Source organism: Daphnia pulicaria, chromosome 11 (assembly GCF_021234035.1).
Source record: "Daphnia pulicaria isolate SC F1-1A chromosome 11, SC_F0-13Bv2, whole genome shotgun sequence".
Classification (NCBI taxonomy): Eukaryota; Metazoa; Arthropoda; class Branchiopoda; order Diplostraca; family Daphniidae; genus Daphnia; species Daphnia pulicaria.
This window is the reverse complement of record NC_060923.1, coordinates 2,340,749-2,359,963: the sequence shown is the minus strand read 5'-3', so window position 1 is coordinate 2,359,963 and position 19,215 is coordinate 2,340,749. Positions and strand designations below refer to the sequence as shown.

At 40.9% G+C, this 19,215-nt stretch overlaps 5 protein-coding genes across 5 annotated transcripts; all 5 read left to right on the top strand.

Annotated features, from left to right (window-relative positions):
* Positions 1-3,496: 3,496 nt before the first annotated feature.
* Positions 3,497-4,753, top strand: LOC124316024 (protein Star-like). Its single transcript, XM_046781761.1, has 5 exons — positions 3,497-3,644; positions 3,719-3,894; positions 4,003-4,193; positions 4,288-4,504; positions 4,607-4,753. Exons 1-5 carry the CDS (start codon positions 3,497-3,499, stop codon positions 4,751-4,753), a joined length of 879 nt encoding a protein of 292 aa, XP_046637717.1.
* A 3,581-nt stretch (positions 4,754-8,334) lies between these two features.
* On the top strand, positions 8,335-9,105 carry LOC124316023 (lactosylceramide 4-alpha-galactosyltransferase-like). Its single transcript, XM_046781759.1, has 2 exons — positions 8,335-8,612; positions 8,748-9,105. The coding sequence occupies exons 1-2, from the start codon at positions 8,335-8,337 to the stop codon at positions 9,103-9,105; spliced, it is 636 nt and encodes a 211-aa protein (XP_046637715.1).
* Positions 9,106-11,705: 2,600 nt separating this feature from the next.
* Positions 11,706-12,980, top strand: LOC124315536. The gene is made up of 5 exons (XM_046781278.1): positions 11,706-11,803; positions 11,882-12,057; positions 12,132-12,326; positions 12,406-12,651; positions 12,719-12,980. The coding sequence occupies exons 1-5, from the start codon at positions 11,737-11,739 to the stop codon at positions 12,863-12,865; spliced, it is 831 nt and encodes a 276-aa protein (XP_046637234.1). The 5' UTR covers positions 11,706-11,736; the 3' UTR covers positions 12,866-12,980.
* Positions 12,981-14,236: 1,256 nt separating this feature from the next.
* On the top strand, positions 14,237-18,424 carry LOC124315429 (beta-1,4-N-acetylgalactosaminyltransferase bre-4-like). Its single transcript, XM_046781102.1, has 6 exons — positions 14,237-14,264; positions 16,367-16,584; positions 16,647-16,907; positions 16,971-17,160; positions 17,227-17,835; positions 17,901-18,424. Exons 2-5 carry the CDS (start codon positions 16,386-16,388, stop codon positions 17,621-17,623), a joined length of 1,047 nt encoding a protein of 348 aa, XP_046637058.1. The 5' UTR covers positions 14,237-14,264; positions 16,367-16,385; the 3' UTR covers positions 17,624-17,835; positions 17,901-18,424.
* LOC124315471 (probable methyltransferase-like protein 24) lies at positions 14,465-16,353 on the top strand. The gene is made up of 2 exons (XM_046781170.1): positions 14,465-15,109; positions 15,257-16,353. Exon 2 carries the CDS (start codon positions 15,261-15,263, stop codon positions 16,242-16,244), a length of 984 nt encoding a protein of 327 aa, XP_046637126.1. The 5' UTR covers positions 14,465-15,109; positions 15,257-15,260; the 3' UTR covers positions 16,245-16,353.
* Positions 18,425-19,215: the final 791 nt, after the last annotated feature.

Sequence of the window (19,215 nt, the reverse complement as noted above, 5' to 3'; positions counted from 1 at the left end):
ATCGTGAAAGTGGATTTCCAGTAAAAGACGGTAAGGATTGTAAATTAGCCCTTATGTGAAGGTCCCTTTGAAAGTCTGCAAGGGCTGGATACGCGGAAGATTGTAAATTATTAGCTGCCATTTTCCCCGCTAGTGCGCTCGTAGTCGATGTCAAAGGTATGGTTGGCGTCAATAGTGTAGGTGGCTTCCACGGTATAGTTGGCGTCAATGGTGTAGTTGGCTGCAACGGTAGAGTTGGCTTCCACGGTATAGTTGGCGTCAATGGTTTAGTTGGCTGCAACGGTATAGTTGGCGTCAATGGTTTAGTTGGCTTCAACGGTATAGTTGGCGTCAATGGTTTAGTTGGCTGCAGCGGTATAGTTGGCTTCAAAACTTTTAAAATCGTACGACGTGGTTGAACCGTTCGTTGATGTGGCGGAGGTTGTGGCGAGTGTCGTCTTCGACTGCCGGATAGTGTACTTGTCGGAGTGGGGTTGACTGGCGGAAAGATTGGAAATGAGACGGTCCTTCCCTTGCTCGGTCGTCTGGAAGGTGCCTGCGGGGTTGGCGGTATCTTTGGGCCCTGCGGGTTTGGGAGTGGGCGTGGCACGGGGTTGCTGCCTGGCGTGATATTTGTGATGGGCGCGGTGGGGGTGGTGCTTGGAGGAAATCGAGGACGATTTGAAGATCCCGTTTCGTCTTTGCCAATAGTGTTTTGTTGTCGTCTACCTCCTCTCTGTCGCACGGCCAGTTGATTCTTGGGAAATTGTCCAGTCGGTACTGAAGGCGTATTAATTCCGGCTGAAAGTTGTTGATCGATTGGATTTTGTGGAGCTTCTTCAGGAACTGAATCAGAGTCTGTGTGTTCTCGAGAAATATCTTCTGAAATGTGTCGAACGTTTCGTGTAAGAAATCGAACATGAACTCGATTTGATTTAGTAAGAATTCGTGATAGTCCCCGCTTTCGTCCTGATTTGCTATATCTTCCCGCTTGACGAAACCCAAAAATGCGGCTGGTGGACTTGGAACGTACTCTTCGAGAGTGCGCAAGCTCAGATATTGCCCTAGCTGAAATGTCAGGATCCTCCTCGTGTATGTCAGAAAAATCTCCTTCGTCTCCTTCAATATCGTCTTGCTCTTTTTCGATATAATCGGTGTCGGCGGGGTTGTTTGGCTCTCCACTAGATGGGTCAGACACTGTAGTGTGTAAAAGGCTTGCGTCAGATCTATCGGCTTGGGGTCGTCGATGGTCCACTTGATGTCCCGCATCAACTCCCGTAGCTGTTTCCAAATTTTTCGTTCCCCCGATTGAAAATCGTTCCGTCTCTCTTTCAGCGTGTGCAATGCAAGATTCAGAAACGGAAATTGGCTGGTCAAATCCGGGAGGATTTTGTTCGAAGGTTCTTTCACGTCGAGGTATAAGCGGAGAATTTGCTCGTCGACTTGATTTCCCATCCGCGGAGCGTTTATCAAGGTAATTTGAAAACGACTGGGAAAGGCGGCCGACAGGTGTGCTACTAAATGACGACTGAGCTGGTGATAGACGTGACACTAAACGCGTAAGAAAAGACTGTGCGGCTGGTTTCTCACTCTGATTACTTTTATTTTTAAACCAAGATTTACGCGGCGGGGTTTTGTCTAATTGATCAACTAATTTATAGGTCGGATTTGAACGTAGTCTACTTGAGATGCTATTTTTAGCTTTAGTTATAGGATTTGTGGCGACTGTGGGAAATTCAGCAGCGTAACGGGCGTCAATATCGCCGTAGCGCTCTGTGAAAAGATCTGTGGTTGGCTGTGTGGCCTGTGCCGAAATACGGGGAGAAATAACGGGGACGGACTCGGCAAATAAATTGTCGCCTAACAACGATGGGTCGGGCAAATCAGATTCGGTAGCGAGGTGTTCATAAGCGGGGTTTGAAAAAGAGGTGGTAGGCGTGCGGGAAATCTTAGGCTTAGCTCCGAATATTTCAGCATCAACCATTGTGGGAGAGTTCAAAAATCGCTGCCACCACTATGTAACGACCTCTCCATCTCGCGGAGAGCGGGTCGTACAAATAACACAAGCGAATAAATGACACTCGGGGCTTCCCACAATTGCTGAATGTATTCTGGATTTCTAAGCTTAAGAGTACATAAATGAGATAAAGAGTTAAACGCGGGACATACCGATATTGCCGGAGGCCGATGACACGGGAAGAGAAAAGAAGTAGAAGGGGAACACGGCATAAACGAATACACGGACGATAACTGCACGACGGCAGACGTGCGTACACACACGACACAATAAGCGCAAATGCGCACACAAAACAGACACGAAGATAGGAAAATAGAAATGGGCAAGATAACTCGTAATTGGCACTGAACTGGGTTAACTGAAGAAGAATAGGGAAAAGTGAAAGGAGTCGATAGTAACTAGCTAATCAGAAATTAGGGAGAGCTCTACGAACTGGTCGGAGAGTCGAACAAGACTAACTAACTGTTCGTCGCACATTTGCGACGAAACTTTGCATACAGCTGGGCCCATCTGGTCCAGCGACAAAGGCACATTAGTCACTAATAATCGTCCTGTGTAAAGGGTACCCCCAAATACGTTGACGTGTGAAACGATCACTTGTCAATATTATTCTGGGGTAGGCCTAACACTATGGGAACTAACACATTAACACACAATTTATGGGTGGCTCTAATTCTAAAGTGGTTGATAATATTACTGGCGCCGGACGGCGTCAGGTTGCAGCATCTTCAGCTGTTGCGGAGCGACGCTTCGTTACATATACCTGGAAAGGCAGGGACGAAATCGAGAAGGCTTATATATCTGTCAGTATATTTAGATAATAATTACTTATACTAAAATTAAGAGAAACCAAATTTAAAAATATTTCAAATTTAATGTGTGTCTCTGAAAAATTTATTTTAGAAGTTATTTAACTTAAAAGTTTCGATCACGTGACTTTCCTCAAAAACGGAGGAGGTGGCTTAAAAGTCATGTGATCTTCCGACATTGGCGGTAGTTCATGAAGAAATGGATCACGTGATCCGCGGAACCAATAGAGTGCGTCAGTTTCAAAACTTATAATCCAAAATCATTGGATAAAATGTAAAATCAATAAAACATTTTGTCAATCCAATGTCAAAAATGTGAATTAGCCTACATGTCAAAATGACATTGAAGTCTCAAATCAACATTAAAATCAAATCAAACGATACCTGGGGGAATGCTATGGCCTATGTAATCCAATGCGGGTATTATAACAAAGAACTTTCATAAAACATCTATTGTCGGTTTACTGGGTATACCGGGGTATACTTATTATATACATTGCCCATGAGCACAAAAAGGCACCTTTAGGCGGTCATAGCAAACATGTATAAAGGTGTGGTTGATGCCCACCGCTTGTACACTTTCACTTGGAATATCACTCAACAATTGAATAGTTATAAGTGAGGAAGCGATTTTTGCGGTGCTCACTCTCAATCGACAGCATTCATATAACCCCGCACTGTTCTCTAAAATATGAGATGGTATACGTTTGCGAAAGGTCGACCCGTCGCATTGATGACGGTGTTAAGTGTGGGCTGCGCGTTATTCTTTTTTCGCTACTGTTACCTTAACATCAGTAATTACATCAGTCAGTCCTTTCAAGTATCAATTTGTGATATAGGTATTTCTCACATTCATTATTATTTGGTTAGAATAAATATATATTTAAAATTAAATTTATTCACTCACATGAAGACTACATAAATTCGGCGAAATCGGCGTTGGAACAGGACGATCCGTGCATTTTAAGGATAATTCGTGAAAAATTTTTGTTTCCACCGTCTCAAAAAAAACTTCACCTGTACGATCCAAAGAATCATAATCCTTCTCAGGGCCAAACTGATGTTATCTTGGATGTTCTGAAAGACCAAGTAATAAAGCCTGTTTACGCAGATACAACAACGAATAACTTTAAAAGTCTTCGCTTGAATAGTAAATTTTCAAAATGCTTATTGAATCACTAAATATCGTTCAAATAGAAAAACGGTTTCTTTGTCGAATGCGGAGCATTGGACGGTGAAATCCTATCCAATACTTTGTACATGGAGCTCGATTTGGAATGGCAAGGAGTTTTAATCGAAGGCGATCCCAAAAATTTCAAGAAAGTATTGGAAAAAAACCGCCGAGTTTGGACTGTTCCGGCTTGTCTCAGTACTTCGCCCTTTCCAAAGTATATGAATTATTCCTTATAATTGGAAATACTTTTATAAATGTTTGGAAAAGATTTGCATAATGTTTTATATTAATGCGCAATTTGTATGAAGGACGGTAGTGTTCAATCAAGCGTTCAACTTGGGCCGCATTTCGCAGAATGAAACAATCGACGAGAAACGGGAAGAAAGCGTCCGCGTTCAATGTTTCCCTTTTTTCTCCATTCTTTCGGCCCTCGATCGGACGCAAATCGATTATTTCAGTTTGGACATTGAAGGTGACGAATTTACCGTACTGAAAACCATTCCATGGGATCGAGTTGATATCAAGGTACAAAATGTTGTCTGTCCCATTCCAAATTTATTTCAAATGCGGATAATTATTCTTTATTCGCTAAATTCTTTTCTGCGTGCGTCGCTGTCATTATTATAGACTTTGTCCATGGAAATCGACCATGTCCGAGAGGATAGAAAAACAATCAGAGCTTACATGGAGCAGAAGGGATACGAAATTGTCGCACCATACCCTGAGGAAGGGGATAAGGTGGGAAATGACTTCATTTTCAAGAAGCGTCAGTAGTGAAGCATTGAAAAAATTTTCTTATTTGAAAGAGCAACTTATATTCCAATAGGGGAGAATGGGGCTAAAAGGCCTGGGGGCAGGTCGCTCTTTTCTTATTATTTACCTCTGAATTTTATTTTAAAAATTGAGTTTTTAACCATGTGTGGATCATTATCATGCGTACTAATATTAGAAATTTCAAGACCTACATGACTAGCTGTTCTGAAGATAAAAAATTAAAACACTTGACTTTTGTGATGTAAGATTTTTCAAAAGGTTGTTTCAAATAATTTCTTTTGGAATAATAATAAAGATATAAAAACATACTAGTGAAATAGAGAATTTTATCCTCTATCGACTATATGTAAAGGCGTAGACAGAAAAATAATTTATAGGGGCTTAAAATAAATTTTTTGTAGACGACCTTGTTTGCGCTATTTCTGCCTTTCACCGTAGGGTTAGTTGGCTTATGGAAAATTGCCATTGCTGAGAATAACTGAATTTTTTAATTAGCTCAAATTACTTATGGATATAAAAAACGAATCAAGGGAATTATATAAAAACCACACTGAAAAAATAAATCGTTGTTAATATGATTTATTTGATCAAAATCGAGGTTTCAAATCAACCCCCGTATCGGCTGTTCTCCCATTAGAATTACAGGGGAAGGCAACTAGACCCGTTGTAGGGGCATGTTGTGTCATTTTTTATTTCGGATTATAACTTTAATAACGCTGGAGTTTTAACTAATAAAATTTAAAAAAAATACGTTCAAGATAAAAGAATTTTTGCTCTTTTTTAATACCAAAAGATATAAAAAGGTATTGATGGAGGGAAATGAGAAAGAAAATATAAAAAATGGTGCCAACCCTTACTACTCTCCCTAAGCCCAACAAGTTTTCTTGTACTATTTTCAATTTTTCGAAGATGCTTATGATATAGCTAATGCTGCCTTTTGATCGGAACTGTTTACTTAAATCATTCTTTTCGATGTATAAAAATGTTTCAGTTGTTTCTTGTGATGTGTCTAAAAAAATAAAAAAATTCAATAAATTCAAAGACAAGCATAACCTTGGCAATATGATCAAATTTGCCTAACATGGTCGATTTTGAATTTTTCTCATTTTAATTTGATGATGTGATCTACCATGGACTTCTTGAACACTCGTCAAAACTATTTTTGATCTACCTTTTTGCGCCCATGTAGCCGGAATGCTATGCTGTGCAATAATTAGATCCAGCCAAATTATCGTATTTTTTATATCTCTTCGTCAGTCCACCGTGAATGTCCTCAGGACTGGATGAAATGTATAATTTACAAACACAGACCAATTTTGATGATGATAATAACGATCAATCAGCTTCTCTTCAAGGCACACCGATATTTATAAGTCGATGCTGTCCAGCGCATTGAATCCCATGCGCGCGTAGTTGAAACTGAGTTCATGCCTTCAGGTTAATAGCCTTGTAAATACAGACTTTCCATGGCAAATTGGCAACCTTGGTAAGTTCCTGTTTCCTATAATCACCACCACAGTCACGCATGGAAGTTTCTTTAGGTATAGTTTAGGGGGGAATGACCCAATTCTTTTATTCATCTGTCAGAAAATATAACAGAGGGATGCACAGAATCTTCTCGACCCTATTTTTATATTGTCTATAATTCTTTCGTATAGTCTACTTCGCACGTTTGACGTTGGAGAGATGCAACAACGAAATGAATTAATTGGAATTTAAATTTTCTTCTAGAACTATACGTGAAATATAGTGATGCAATATTGACCCCCTCTAACAGGCCACGAACAAAACATGAAATAAGCTCCGCCTTCTTATAAAGAAGGCGTAGCTTATTTTATGTTTAAGAATAAAAGAAGGTCAGTTTCGTTCATGGGGGATCCCCACTCTTTTTCAATGAGCACATCGATAAATTTTCCCGCGTTTTATACCTATTTTTCCCTTAATTTCTATGTCAAATCCTAGTGTAAATTGTTGATTTATACAATTAACGGTTTCGCGAGATACTATTTTCCCCCATAAAAAATGCACGAGGGAAAAACGGACTCGGGGCAAACATGGCGAAATCCGCAAGAGCGTTTGCAAATAAGGGGGGTACGCATCATGATCTTCCTCTATTCGGCTTCTTATTTAAAAATAAAATAGTTATGGACCTTTAAATAAAAACAAAAAATACACAACGTTTAGCCAAGATAATAAGCTTTCTGTTTGCAAAATATAATAAATTCTAGTAAATTACCAAATACGTGGGAGATAAAATTATTAGCGTTGAAAAAAGTTGGAATTTCGTAAAAAAAAATCTGTTTTTCCCTTTCTAAATCATTGTTTTTTACAGCAGACAACCAGTACGCTGGTTAAAACATGTTTATTGTAAAACTAAAAAATATGAATATCCTGAAAAAGCTCCACTTCAATTTTAATTAAATACAATCAGAAAAGAGCGACCTACCCTTAGGTCAACTAGCCCCGGTCTCCTCTACGTGTGGCCCGCCTTTCCTTATTTTAAGCGAAAATAAGTCATGGCAACAAAAGTGAACAGAAACCATTTGAGATAGTCTTGCGTCAATAACTGTTTGGAAAGGATATTATTTAGAAACGTCTGAGGCAGTCCGAAATGAAATTTGCTTAGTAGGCCTATAGATTATCAGTGAAAGGTACAAAGGAGATTATTGGCAATAAAAAAATCGAAGTTTTTTTACACGTTTAACACTTTTGTTTCATTTTTATTGCACATTTTGCGTCTTTGAATATATAATTTCACTGACATACTGCTGGTGGAACGTTCCACCTTTTTCGTTATACCTTCTAAATAGATAATATACCCATCACGGAAGTATAACGTTATTGTTATGAGTTCTTCAAGGAACAGAACAGTAGTGTCTCGAATTTCAAGTGCCATATGCCGCAGCTGGAAAATCAATTGTCGATTTCGCCCTTTATTAAGTTGCCGACTTATTTTCGGCCGCCGATTTGCAAAGTTCCTCTGTCTGATTATCAGCACTTGTCTCATCATTTTAATCCAGTGGAAAAATAATATTCACCTGCAAGTAAGTCTGTCCAGCTGTCCACGGCTGTCCAGACATTTTCCAATTCGCATTTTCAATTGGCCTTCGTTGTAAACTTATTTAAGACTTTACAGTTATATACTATTAACCTCGTCACGTTCAATACAAATGATATATAACGAATGAATTTGTTTATTGCATTTATAGACAAATACTCGTGACACTCCGGAAGTTGATCGAGCGACCTGCTGTCAGCTCCCCAATAAGCAGGCAAAGGACATTTGCGGCCGATCAAATTGCACTTTGCCATGCACAAAGCCGGAATTGGAAATTGACTCCACCAGTAAAAGGAAATCTCCTCTTAGCCAGCATCAAGCCTTTTTCATAGAATCGTCGGGCAACGGTGCGCTGAGTTATCGACAGGCTTGCACCGTCGAGTCGCTCGCCTTGCATAACCCGAATTTGATCGTCAACGTCCTTTTTACCGATGTGAAAATCAACACCAGTCTGGATACCGTACAGAAACTCGTGGAGAACTACGCCAATGTCCAGCTGATTAGCATCAACGTGGATGAATACATGGCAGGAACACTGATGGAGCATTGGTATCAATGCACAAATTGGCGCAGAGGGTCGTATCACGTCGTTAATCTGAGCGACGCGCTGCGACTGCTGACCGTGTACAAATTCGGTGGCTATTATTTCGATCTCGACGTCATTTTTGTGCGCCCCGTCACGTCTTATCGCAATTTCGTGGCCGCCGTCGACCGCGAAATTGTCAACAACAACGTGATCCATGCGGACGCAAAACATCCGTTCATCGAACTGGCCATCGACGACTTTGTCACCAACTTCAGGTGCAATTTTTATATAAATGCGCCATCTGCTTGATTACTTAATTGATAGTAAATTTAGGTCACGAGCTCCTTTTACTGTCACGTTAACGATGCTGGTTCCATCAGAATGATGATTAATTATATTCTTATTAACAGGCCAGACTTGTGGGGTTACAACGGACCTGATTTGATTTTCCGCGTCTTGAAAAAGTGGTGCCACTCCGAGGACCGTAAGTCGCTGGAATACGTCAGCTGCCCTGGTTTTAATGTTCTTCCGGCACCGTCGTTTCATCCGGTTCACCACTTCGAGATGCAGAAATTATTCGATGAGCCATTGACCAACGAAACGGAGGAAAAGCCCATCAGCTGGCTGACGGAGGACGTGGTGGGTGTTCACCTTTGGAACAGGATGAACAAAGACGACCCCATCTACAAGAAGGCGAAACATCCTTACAAACGGCTGGTTCGAGATCACTGTCCTCTTGTATTTTCTATTGCCCCCGAAATCTTTTAAAGACTGAATATACATTTATTTCACATGAAACGTCGTGTTTGAAAAATAATCCAAACCTAGAACATTATATATTAATGAACATTATATATATACCGTGATGAAGGTAACATTTAAACGACTTTTCGCTGATGGTAACCGGCGCAATGTATAATCCTATGGGCTCTGGGCATTTGATTAGTATCAATTATCAATTATCACGCCAATCCAATCGTCGACTTTTGACATTTAAGGGGGGAGCTCGATTTTTTAAATACTAATCGATATCTTAACTATTTCTAATTATTAGACGGTTAGTGTTGTCTGCTTTTTGTTTACAAGTAAACAACTATTTCGAAAAGGAAACTAATCGACATTATAAGATTTCAAAGAAAAACGGAACAATCACTTTTTAGACGTGGATGCATGAAAATAAAACTACAAAAATGTGGTTATCGTTATGTGAACTTTGGTGTCGCAGCTTTCCATGCTCTCTATGCAGCTATGCTGTTTGGCGGGTAAATACTGAGAATAAAAATGGGATGACTATGGGAGCTTTAATAGAAGCTAGTTAAATTTGTTCCAAGTTTGTGAATTGTTACTTCCAGACCATAGCATTATATATCCCCTTGTCCATGCGTGGCAGTTTATTTGCACTATAATGTAACCTTTTCTCTGTGCAGATATGAGAGGCCTGAGCGAGCCAGCCATCATAACAGGAAAGCTTCGCTTGTGCTGGACCTCCAGTCATATGATTTGACCGATGACCTCCTTCCATCAGCAACAATCACAGCACTATCATCACTTAGGTAATAATTTTCGTTACTTTTATTAACATGCATGGGACCTGCCAGATTTTGTGATTATGCATGACTTATAGTGAATTACATGAAAATCCTCAATTTTCCTGTTTAATAACAATTAGGGTACTTTAACCCTGGTTTACATCTGCTGTCTTGTTTTCAACTCCTTGCTTGTTATTGTTTCTGTAAATATTTTTCGTAACTGTTGAAATTTTTTTATTTAGATAAACAGCCTCCTCTTTAATTGGAGAAACTTCCACAGTCGGCCGAGTTAAGCATCTCTTCAATTCCTCTTTCTTTAAATGTCCTCGTGTACGCCCATGCGAGTGTGGGGGTATTCACGAGGACTCCCTTTTACCTATCTCCTCCTGGGTGATTCAACTTTTCCGTAGATGGTTGCCACTTGTGGATGCCTGGCTGTATATTTCCCAGGCATAAAGGTAGGACACATTCATCTCTATTTTTCCTTTCTGACTATTCAGTGGTGTTTATTATAAATCGTTATGTATAGTACGGAGTACGATTATTCCAGAGCTCGTTCCAGAGTTATAGGCAGTTGACTGAACCTGTTTTCCCTATTGCTGTTTTTGTTTTTCTCAGTCAGGGTTCATTAAATAGCTCACTTGTAGAACCACTGCAGATCAGGCCTGTTTTTGTACCCCGCAACTTTGTCTAACAATCCGAAATATTTGAACTTGAAACTCTTGTAGCAAAGTGAAACTTGAACAATTTTTTCCACCAAGTCTTTTTTTTTTAATGCAATTCAAATTCAAATCCTTCTTGGAGTTCTTGCACAAGTCATTGTAGAGCAGTTTGGTCATCTGCTGCAACGCCACGTAATCGGCGTGAATGTAATCCTTTCAGTTGATGTATAGGCCAGCACGCTCATGAAATCTGTGACGCGCTCGAATCGCGGTGATAAAGTTACACACGCGAACAGCCTCCTCGGCGATTATTACGTCACTCGAATCCCAAACCACTGCCCCTTTTTATTATTTGACGTTTCGGGTAATATGTCATACATTTTGATGTGAGTGTCATTTAGATTGTAACTTCAGGATTCGGCGGGCGATTCGGTTGCAAAGTTGCCACTTTTCTTTTTGAATATGACGCGGTTGGCTCCGTCGTTGCCGGCAAAGAAATCAAACGTCGTCCATTGGTTTAACCAAATAATTTTACGAGTGTCGACATCACTATGGAAAACCCATTGCCTGCAGGGTTGGGGGGAGAAAATACCTGGAAAAGTAAAACGAGTTCTTATATAGCCCCTTTCTCGTATAATAGCCTACCAACGATGGTCGTCTCTCTACTTCTTGCTGCAACAATGTGCTATGACGCAATTCCAAGTAGAAGGACGTCAGGTGGATAATGGTGATTTGTTGAATTGTCAAAAGTTTGTTTTCGTCACATTTTCTGTGGATTCGATCAAGCGTGAATTGTGATGTGTGTGAGATCCAGAACATTCTTCACAACTACAGCTGTAATACGTACGTAGCCTCAAGTAAAAAAGTACGTAGCGATATTAACATGTTAAAGCCCAAGGATATAATGGGTATAAAGCAGCATCAAAGTGAAATGGGAATGTACGTGTAGCCTATTGCTCTTGGTTTTGACTCGCAGCAGCACCCTATACCACGTATAGGCTCTATCGAGCAGTTGTATTCGGCCAACCACGATGTGCGCATCAAATTAAACACGAACAAGATTTCATAACAGTAGACAAATGGCGTTGCTGAAAACTTGGCGACGATTAAAAAAGTTACAGCAAAGGGTGATTGTTATCCTCCTTTTATTACTTATACCCTTGTTTTCGCTTCGCCATTTCAAAAATCATCAATTGCTTTTGAATTTAATGAACGAAAAGTACGGGAAAGAGTGGGTGACATCCGTGTCACCACCCGGTCCTGAATGCACTATCGGTATATTTGACTGTTTTGCTTTTATAGATGAGTTCGGTCTCGAGTGACTCATTTTGCAATAATGTTGGTGACTGACAGATTACGCCAACGCCAATCGATTGCAGCAGGATCATCCTTGCGTCATCGAACTTATCCGGAGTCAGTATCTTTACCGGCCTTCACCACCCAACGTTCCGCTCAATTTGTCTCACCCAGAAGTGGCTGACCCGTCGGCCGCCCAATCCAAAGTTGCGCTAACGCACCTCCACAACCAAGTGAGCTATATTATCAGAATTTTCGCAATTGTTTCAATTTGATGATAGCCTACAATTCGTCCTATTTGAGAAAGACTGGAGGCTTTTTCGTTGAATGCGGGGCGTTTGATGGCGAACACGGATCCAACACGTTGTACATGGAACGGCACATGCAGTGGAAGGGCATCCTCATCGAACCGGATCGGAAATCGTTCGACAAACTGTTAGCCAAACAGCGACACTCTTGGGCTCTACCCGTTTGCCTCGCTACCGAACCGCACCCAACCCAAGTACCTTGAGCAACTCTAAATTGTGGCAATCATTATATCGAACACCATTTATCACACTTCGATGTTGGTATATTTATAGGTTTCATTTGAATCGAATTACGAGGCGGGAAAGATTTTTGGGCACGATGATGACCAACAGCAGGCGAATAAATCGGCCGAAAGAATTATTAAGGAGGGCATCCGGCTGATTGTAGTCCAGTGTTTCCCCTTGTATTCGATTCTACTGGCCGTGGGACGGACCCGCATCGACTACTTCAGCCTCGACGTCGAAGGCGCCGAGAGTCGAATTCTTTCTCATGTGCCCTGGCATCTTGTCGACATTAAGGTGAGACCTTATGGTTTTCTCAGCTGTTTATTATTTTGATTCGTCTATAATTTTCCCCCATCATCAGACGCTGACAGTGGAGATAACGTCACGCAACGAGCAAGTAGTCAACCAAGTCACCAGTCACATGAGGGCCAACGGATTCAACAGTGCCGGATTGATAATGGGACAGGGATACTATGACCTGGTCTTTGTCAACAATCGAATGAGTTGACCAACACTCTTTCAAAATCATGTTATCTAAATTGAATTAAAAAATAATAACATAATTGTGATTGCATGAAAAGTGCTGTGCTGTTCCCAGTGTATGATATTAAATCACTCGATATTCAAATATTAAAAGAACTAAAAGATGAAGTTGTTTAGCCTAGCATACTGCGTTCGTCGCGATTAAATATAAAGATTAACACCAATGTGAGTCTGCAGGGTCTGAGGGATTTTGAATATGTACATGTAGTACGACTTGCTCTGAGGACACATGATTGTTGAATCCCCCGTCGGAGTCGAGTTATTAACTTGTCATCACATTTCTTTTGATTCAATTAAATCTCAAAAGTGGATAGCTACTAATGCGGTCTACTTCGAAAATCAGAAGATTTCTTCCAAGTCTATAGCTCAACCTTCTGCATATATACATCAGACATTCAAGCCGAAGGTTATAAACACCCCAATCTTGGTCATAAGTGCACATAAGAAATCCACACCGATCCACGCTATAATTACTGTTTCTCGTTTTATCTACGGTATGTGTTGAAGTCAATTAAATCCATGTAGATAGTACTTCAAGGCTATGTTGAATAACCTTAACCCTCTATAATTATCACTCAGATCATGTCAATGAAAGTTATTCGGTGGCCCGTGATGGGATGGATATAAAAAAAAGGTCCTAATCTGAATAATAATATAACGATGAAAGATCATTGCAGTAAGAAGAAAATTTGACAAGTGTCGTCTGCTCTCTTTTAGTTGAAAATTTCGAAAAAGTCAGTGACAAGGTTTTTCCGTTTTTGATAACCGTCATACTCCACTCTCTGCTCCATGCTATTTAGCGGGTAAATAAAAATAAGAATACAAATAGAATGACTGTGGTAGCTACAGAAGAATCAAACCTGGTCCAAATTTGTGAAATGTCAGTTCCTGACTAGTTAGCATTTTATCATAATGTGATTGCTCTAATAATAGAGGTATGGCAGTTTGTTTGCACTTAATGTAACCTTTTTCTTTTTCGCAGATTTGAGGCCAGAACCAGCCATATAGCCAGCAAACAATTTGCAAGCTTTTCTTGTTCAGGTGTTAATAATCTGTCATCAGCAACAATCGTTGCTCGGGTAATGATTTCCTTTACTTTTCTGTGATGCCCTACTAAATATTTTAATGCCAGGGTTAGGCCTACATGTAATCCTTTTATTCTCCCATTTATTATAACAATTAGGGTTTACCCAGTGTCTCATTTTCAACTTTTCATGACTTGTTGTTTCTCAATATTTTTTCGTAACCCATTTTCTATTTATTTTTAAATAAATAGCATCCCATTGCATTGGAAATGCAGTCGAATGCATCGTCAATCGAGTTTTAAAGGATCTCTTGTCTGGCTGTATTTTTCATGCATAAAGGTAGGAAAAAATTTATCCTTAATCTTCCTTTTTGACAATTTTCAGTGCTGGCGTTGATTATAAATCGTAACGTAGTCACGGGGTATGTATGTTTATTCCTCTGAGCTAGGCGGTTGACTAGAATTTTTTTCTCTCCGTTTTGTTTGTTTTTTCTCAGTAAGGGTTCATTTAAAAATCTCATTTGTCAAACGACTGCAAATCAGACCTGGTTTTGTACGTCACAACTTTTTCTGTGGGTAAAGTCCATCACATTCGAAAATATTTGAATTTTATTTAGCACTTGATGCAAAGTGCAACTAGACAATTTTTTGACCAAGAAAGACCTGCCGCCACACCGGCACCTCCTCGTTCAGTGGCCCGTGGGGTAGATATAAAAATAATCTGAATATAACGATGAAAGATGATGCTGGTAGCCTCTTGAAATCATTGGGTAGCTCAAATAACTCAAGCATAATTATTAATGAAATAGGAAATACTATACACGATACAATTGCAATCAGTCACAATGATTGATGTGTTACGGTCATCCGTCTCTTCGGACATCGACACCCCCCAATTCCGCATCTTCCATTCGATTCCTCCTTCCGGCGTAAAAATTAAAAAGAGATCATCATTATAAACCCATCACAGAGTTCCCTCCAAATTCACCTGCCTGCGAGGAACTACCCCTGGAAGAAAGTATTTCTAAACTCCTCCCTTCCCAACCTGAAGGCTAAAATTCTTTCGCTCACAAATTTATTTTTACGTCACATTTTTGTTAGTTGCAACTGATATTCCGTTTTTATCCGATAGTTACTTGAAGTTGTCTATCGATACCAAAAGGCCTGCGAATAGCCAACATTCGGGTAAGAAAAATGTCCAAGTCTATTAACACCAAAATAACAATCAATGTCGTCTAATTGAAATTGGCCAAAATTAGTGATAACCTTATAGTCGTGATGCACTGACACTAATCCGATTTGTTTCCGTGCTGACCGTGTGGGTTGAAAAAGGCGAATGTTGCCACTCGTGCGCCGTAGAAAGAAGACGCTGGCGCTGTTGACGACGTCCGCCGCCGTTTCTCTTGCCTATCTGATCTTTTACAGTGTCCTGCTGGTCGATCCTGATGAAAGTGACAGGATTAATGACGTCATCGGCGACGGTGACAGTTTGTTTTTATCGACGGCTTACCCGTTCGTCGATTGGACACAAGTCAACATGGACACGCTCACCGGAGAGCAACTCACCGACTATTTGTCTTGGTCCAATTCCGGTGCTTGCAATTTAGTTCAGGATTTTGGCGGAGTCATGATTTCCGTCGACAGCATTCCAGCGATTGACGGACAGAAGGCCGTTTGTCTGGACAGGCCCCATCTCGCTCCATCTCTGGGCGGATGTGTCGTCTACTCGTTTGGCATCAACAACGAGTGGAGTTTCGACGAGACGATGGAGAAATACGGATGTCAAGTGTACGCCTTCGATCCTTCCATGAATATTTCCGATCACCACCGTTCCGAGTGGATCCATTTTTATCGGATCGCTTTGGATAGCGAGGACAGTGAAGTCTGGAACGGCCGGTCGGGCGTCAAATCGCGGACACTGGAATCCATTTACAAGATGTTGAATTCCGGCCATGGCGATGGCAACGACGGAATCATTGATTATCTGAAAATTGACGTCGAGACGGCTGAATGGCGGGTCTTACCTCAGATCGTTGAATCCGGAATGATGGACAAGGTGAAGCAATTGAGCGTCGAAATCCATCTGCCCAACGGAAGTGACGACGAAAATGTGGATCGAAATTTCTCGCTGGACGAATATCGCAAGCTGGCCGGCATCCTCCAATCGCTTGAAAACTACGGACTAGTCCGTTTCGATTCCAAGAGGAATCCTTGGTCGGTCGGTGTGGGAAAAGCCACCGGGTTGTTGGGTGACGACGCTCCTTTCGCTTACGAAATCGCTTGGTTTAATAGCAAATTATTAGCCAATCAACCAGAGTGAAAACCTGCTTAGCTGAATTTAGATAATGAATTGAACATTTGTTGTAATCGATTTTTACTGTCAATACAAACGCGTTATTTCATCCATTGAATTTCAAATCGCTGATGTTTTCATTCATTTAGGACATGGCAGCGAGGAAATATGGGCAGTGATATGAAACGGAGGATGTCGGTCGTCTCAACAGCAAGAACAACCGTAGTCATCGTGGCTATTTTGTTCACGTTTTGGTTGATTCTGTTGATAAATAATCTTCCCATATCCAGCGAATTACCTACCAGAAGTCCTACCGGTCGCAACAATAATTTTTCAACACTCTGTCCACTCATTTCACCACTCTCAGGTATAATCTCATCTTAAAACGATTCAACGGAACGATTAATTTTATTAAATGCTACGTTTTAGTCGGCTGGATGGATTTATCTTTAATTATTCCGGAACTACTGGAAAACTCTCAACAGGACGCCTTCCATAACAAGATGAAGAGTGCTGGATTGATTGAAGGCGGATCATACAGACCGAAGGACTGCCAATCTCGGAACAAAGTGGCTATTATCCTGCCCTTCCGGAATCGCAGTCAACATTTGACAGTTTTTCTTCACTACATGCATCCGTTCCTTCAGCGACAGCAACTCGACTACACCATTTTCGTTGTCGAGCAGACCGGTACCTGTTGGTAATCAAATCATTATGTCATAATTGTAATCAATCATGCATAATTACAAACAGATGGATTACCTTTTAACCGCGGCATGCTGTTAAATGTTGGTTTCATTGAGGCCCAGCGCTCTGACACGTTCCAGTGTTTTATCTTTCACGATGTGGATATCCTGCCGGAAGACGACCGCAATATTTATTCGTGTCCGGAAGTCGGCAGACCACGTCAAATGTCTTTCGTTATCGATATTCACGATTACAAGTAATCACTTAAGAATTAAATCTGTTGTAAAACTAAATGTTTGATGTTCCTATTTTATCCCAACAGGCCGGTGTCGTTAATGTTCCTTTTCGGGGGTGGAGTCATTGCTATTTCGGCGGTTGATTTCGTCCGTGCCAATGGTTACTCGAACGCCTTTTGGGGACTGGGATTGGATGACGACGACTTTTATCGACGTATCCGGCGACTCAACATGACCGTCGTCCGGCCGAACATTCTGGCCGAGCATTTGCGATACAGAACACTCTATCACGATCCATCGGTTGATGTTATTCCAAATCGACAGAAGCTTTTTGATGATGGTTATCTTCGTTTCGAATCAGATGGCCTCATTAATCTGAAATACCGTCCCAAAGACATACAATTGAAACCTCTGTACACTCACGTTGTCGTGAATCTAACGGAAGATCATCTGAACTTACTTATTTCTCGTCCTTTGAATTAAAATCACACAAGAATTTTGTTTATAAGAGAATGAGCGAAAATGTCTGGGGGAAGTGTTCAACATTGCGTCTGAAGTAATATTTTTCGAAATTCTGGACCTACACTCAACGGCAAAGTGTAAAATAACTTCGTTGCATAAAATTGAATCATGTCATCATTTCGAATTTCTTTTATGAGATTGAGTTAAACTAATGTTTTATTTTATGGACTAAGGTAATGGGCTAAGGCTATCTTATTTTATATTTTATACTACGTAAATCTTTTTTCAACATTGGCAGATGGCAGCACCGCATCCCAGTTCACGTCAGGCCACATTTGTCCAAACCGGCAACACCGCTTTCCATCATGTAAACATGTAAAGTTCGTCTGCAGATTCAAAGTCTGAAACTGAAAGTTACGACTAAGGGAGGCAACAGATTGAAATAGCGTGAAACTGAAAATTTGAAAGTAAAAATTCACGAACCATGTGTCCATGTTTGGTTGAAGCGTTTGTAGCTTTGTTGGATTCAAAATAATGGATAGTTTCATCAAATGAATTATTTTATCGGAGTGAATTTCCGAAACTACTCTTGTTTTTCTTTTTTATAAATCGATAGCAGATGTGTCAACGAGTTCCCTTCTTACACGTGGTTGAAAGTGAAAAGCCCAGAAATACATCAATGACGTACGCCAAAATCACAGATTACATCGATAAAAGAATTGAGTGCATTTAATGGTAGCATTTACCTCTTTTCCATCACTGAGGCAGATTTTATTTTATGGTTAGATTTATTGTAGATGTTAAAATGGTTTATCATGAAAGGTTAAATCTATTGCCACGAAATCCTTTTCGTGACGCGACAGGCTCGACTCACTATTGCCCCGAAATCTGAAAATATCGTTTCGTGTCGATTAAGATCACTTTGTCTATTGCCACGAAAGCCTTCTAGTCCTCTGTTTCGTGACGAAAGAGGCAAAAGTCAATTTAAATAAAACGGCAGATAGATGGCGTACAAGTTGCAAAAGTCGTAGCCTGAGGCGTAGCTAGTATCTAGCAATTTGAAGTCTTACACCCAGCGCGGAGTAGCTAGAACGTCCGCCGACGTCGTAGCCCGAGGCGTAGCTAGTATCTAGCAATTTGAAGTCTTACACCCAGCGCGGAGTAGCTAGAACGTCCGCCGACGTCGTAGCCCGAGGCGTAGCTAGTATCTAGCAATTTGAAGTCTTACACCCAGCGCGGAGTAGCTAGAGCGTCCGCCGACGTCGTAGCCCGAGGCGTAGCTAGTATCTAGCAATTTGAAGTCTTACACCAGCGCGGAGTAGCTAGAGTGTACAACAAAGTCAAATTAAAATAAACGGCATATAGATGGCGTACCAAGCAAAAGTCGTAGCCCGAGGCGTAGCTAGTATCTAGCAATTTGTAGTCTTACACCCAGCGCGGAGTAGCTAGAGCGTCCGCCGACGTCGTAGCCCGAGGCGTAGCTAGTATCTAGCAATTTGAAGTCTTACACCCAGCGCGGTGTAGCTAGAGCGTCCGCCGACGTCGTAGCCCGAGGCGTAGCTAGTATCTAGCAATTTGTAGTCTTACACCCAGCGCGGAGTAGCTAGAGCGTC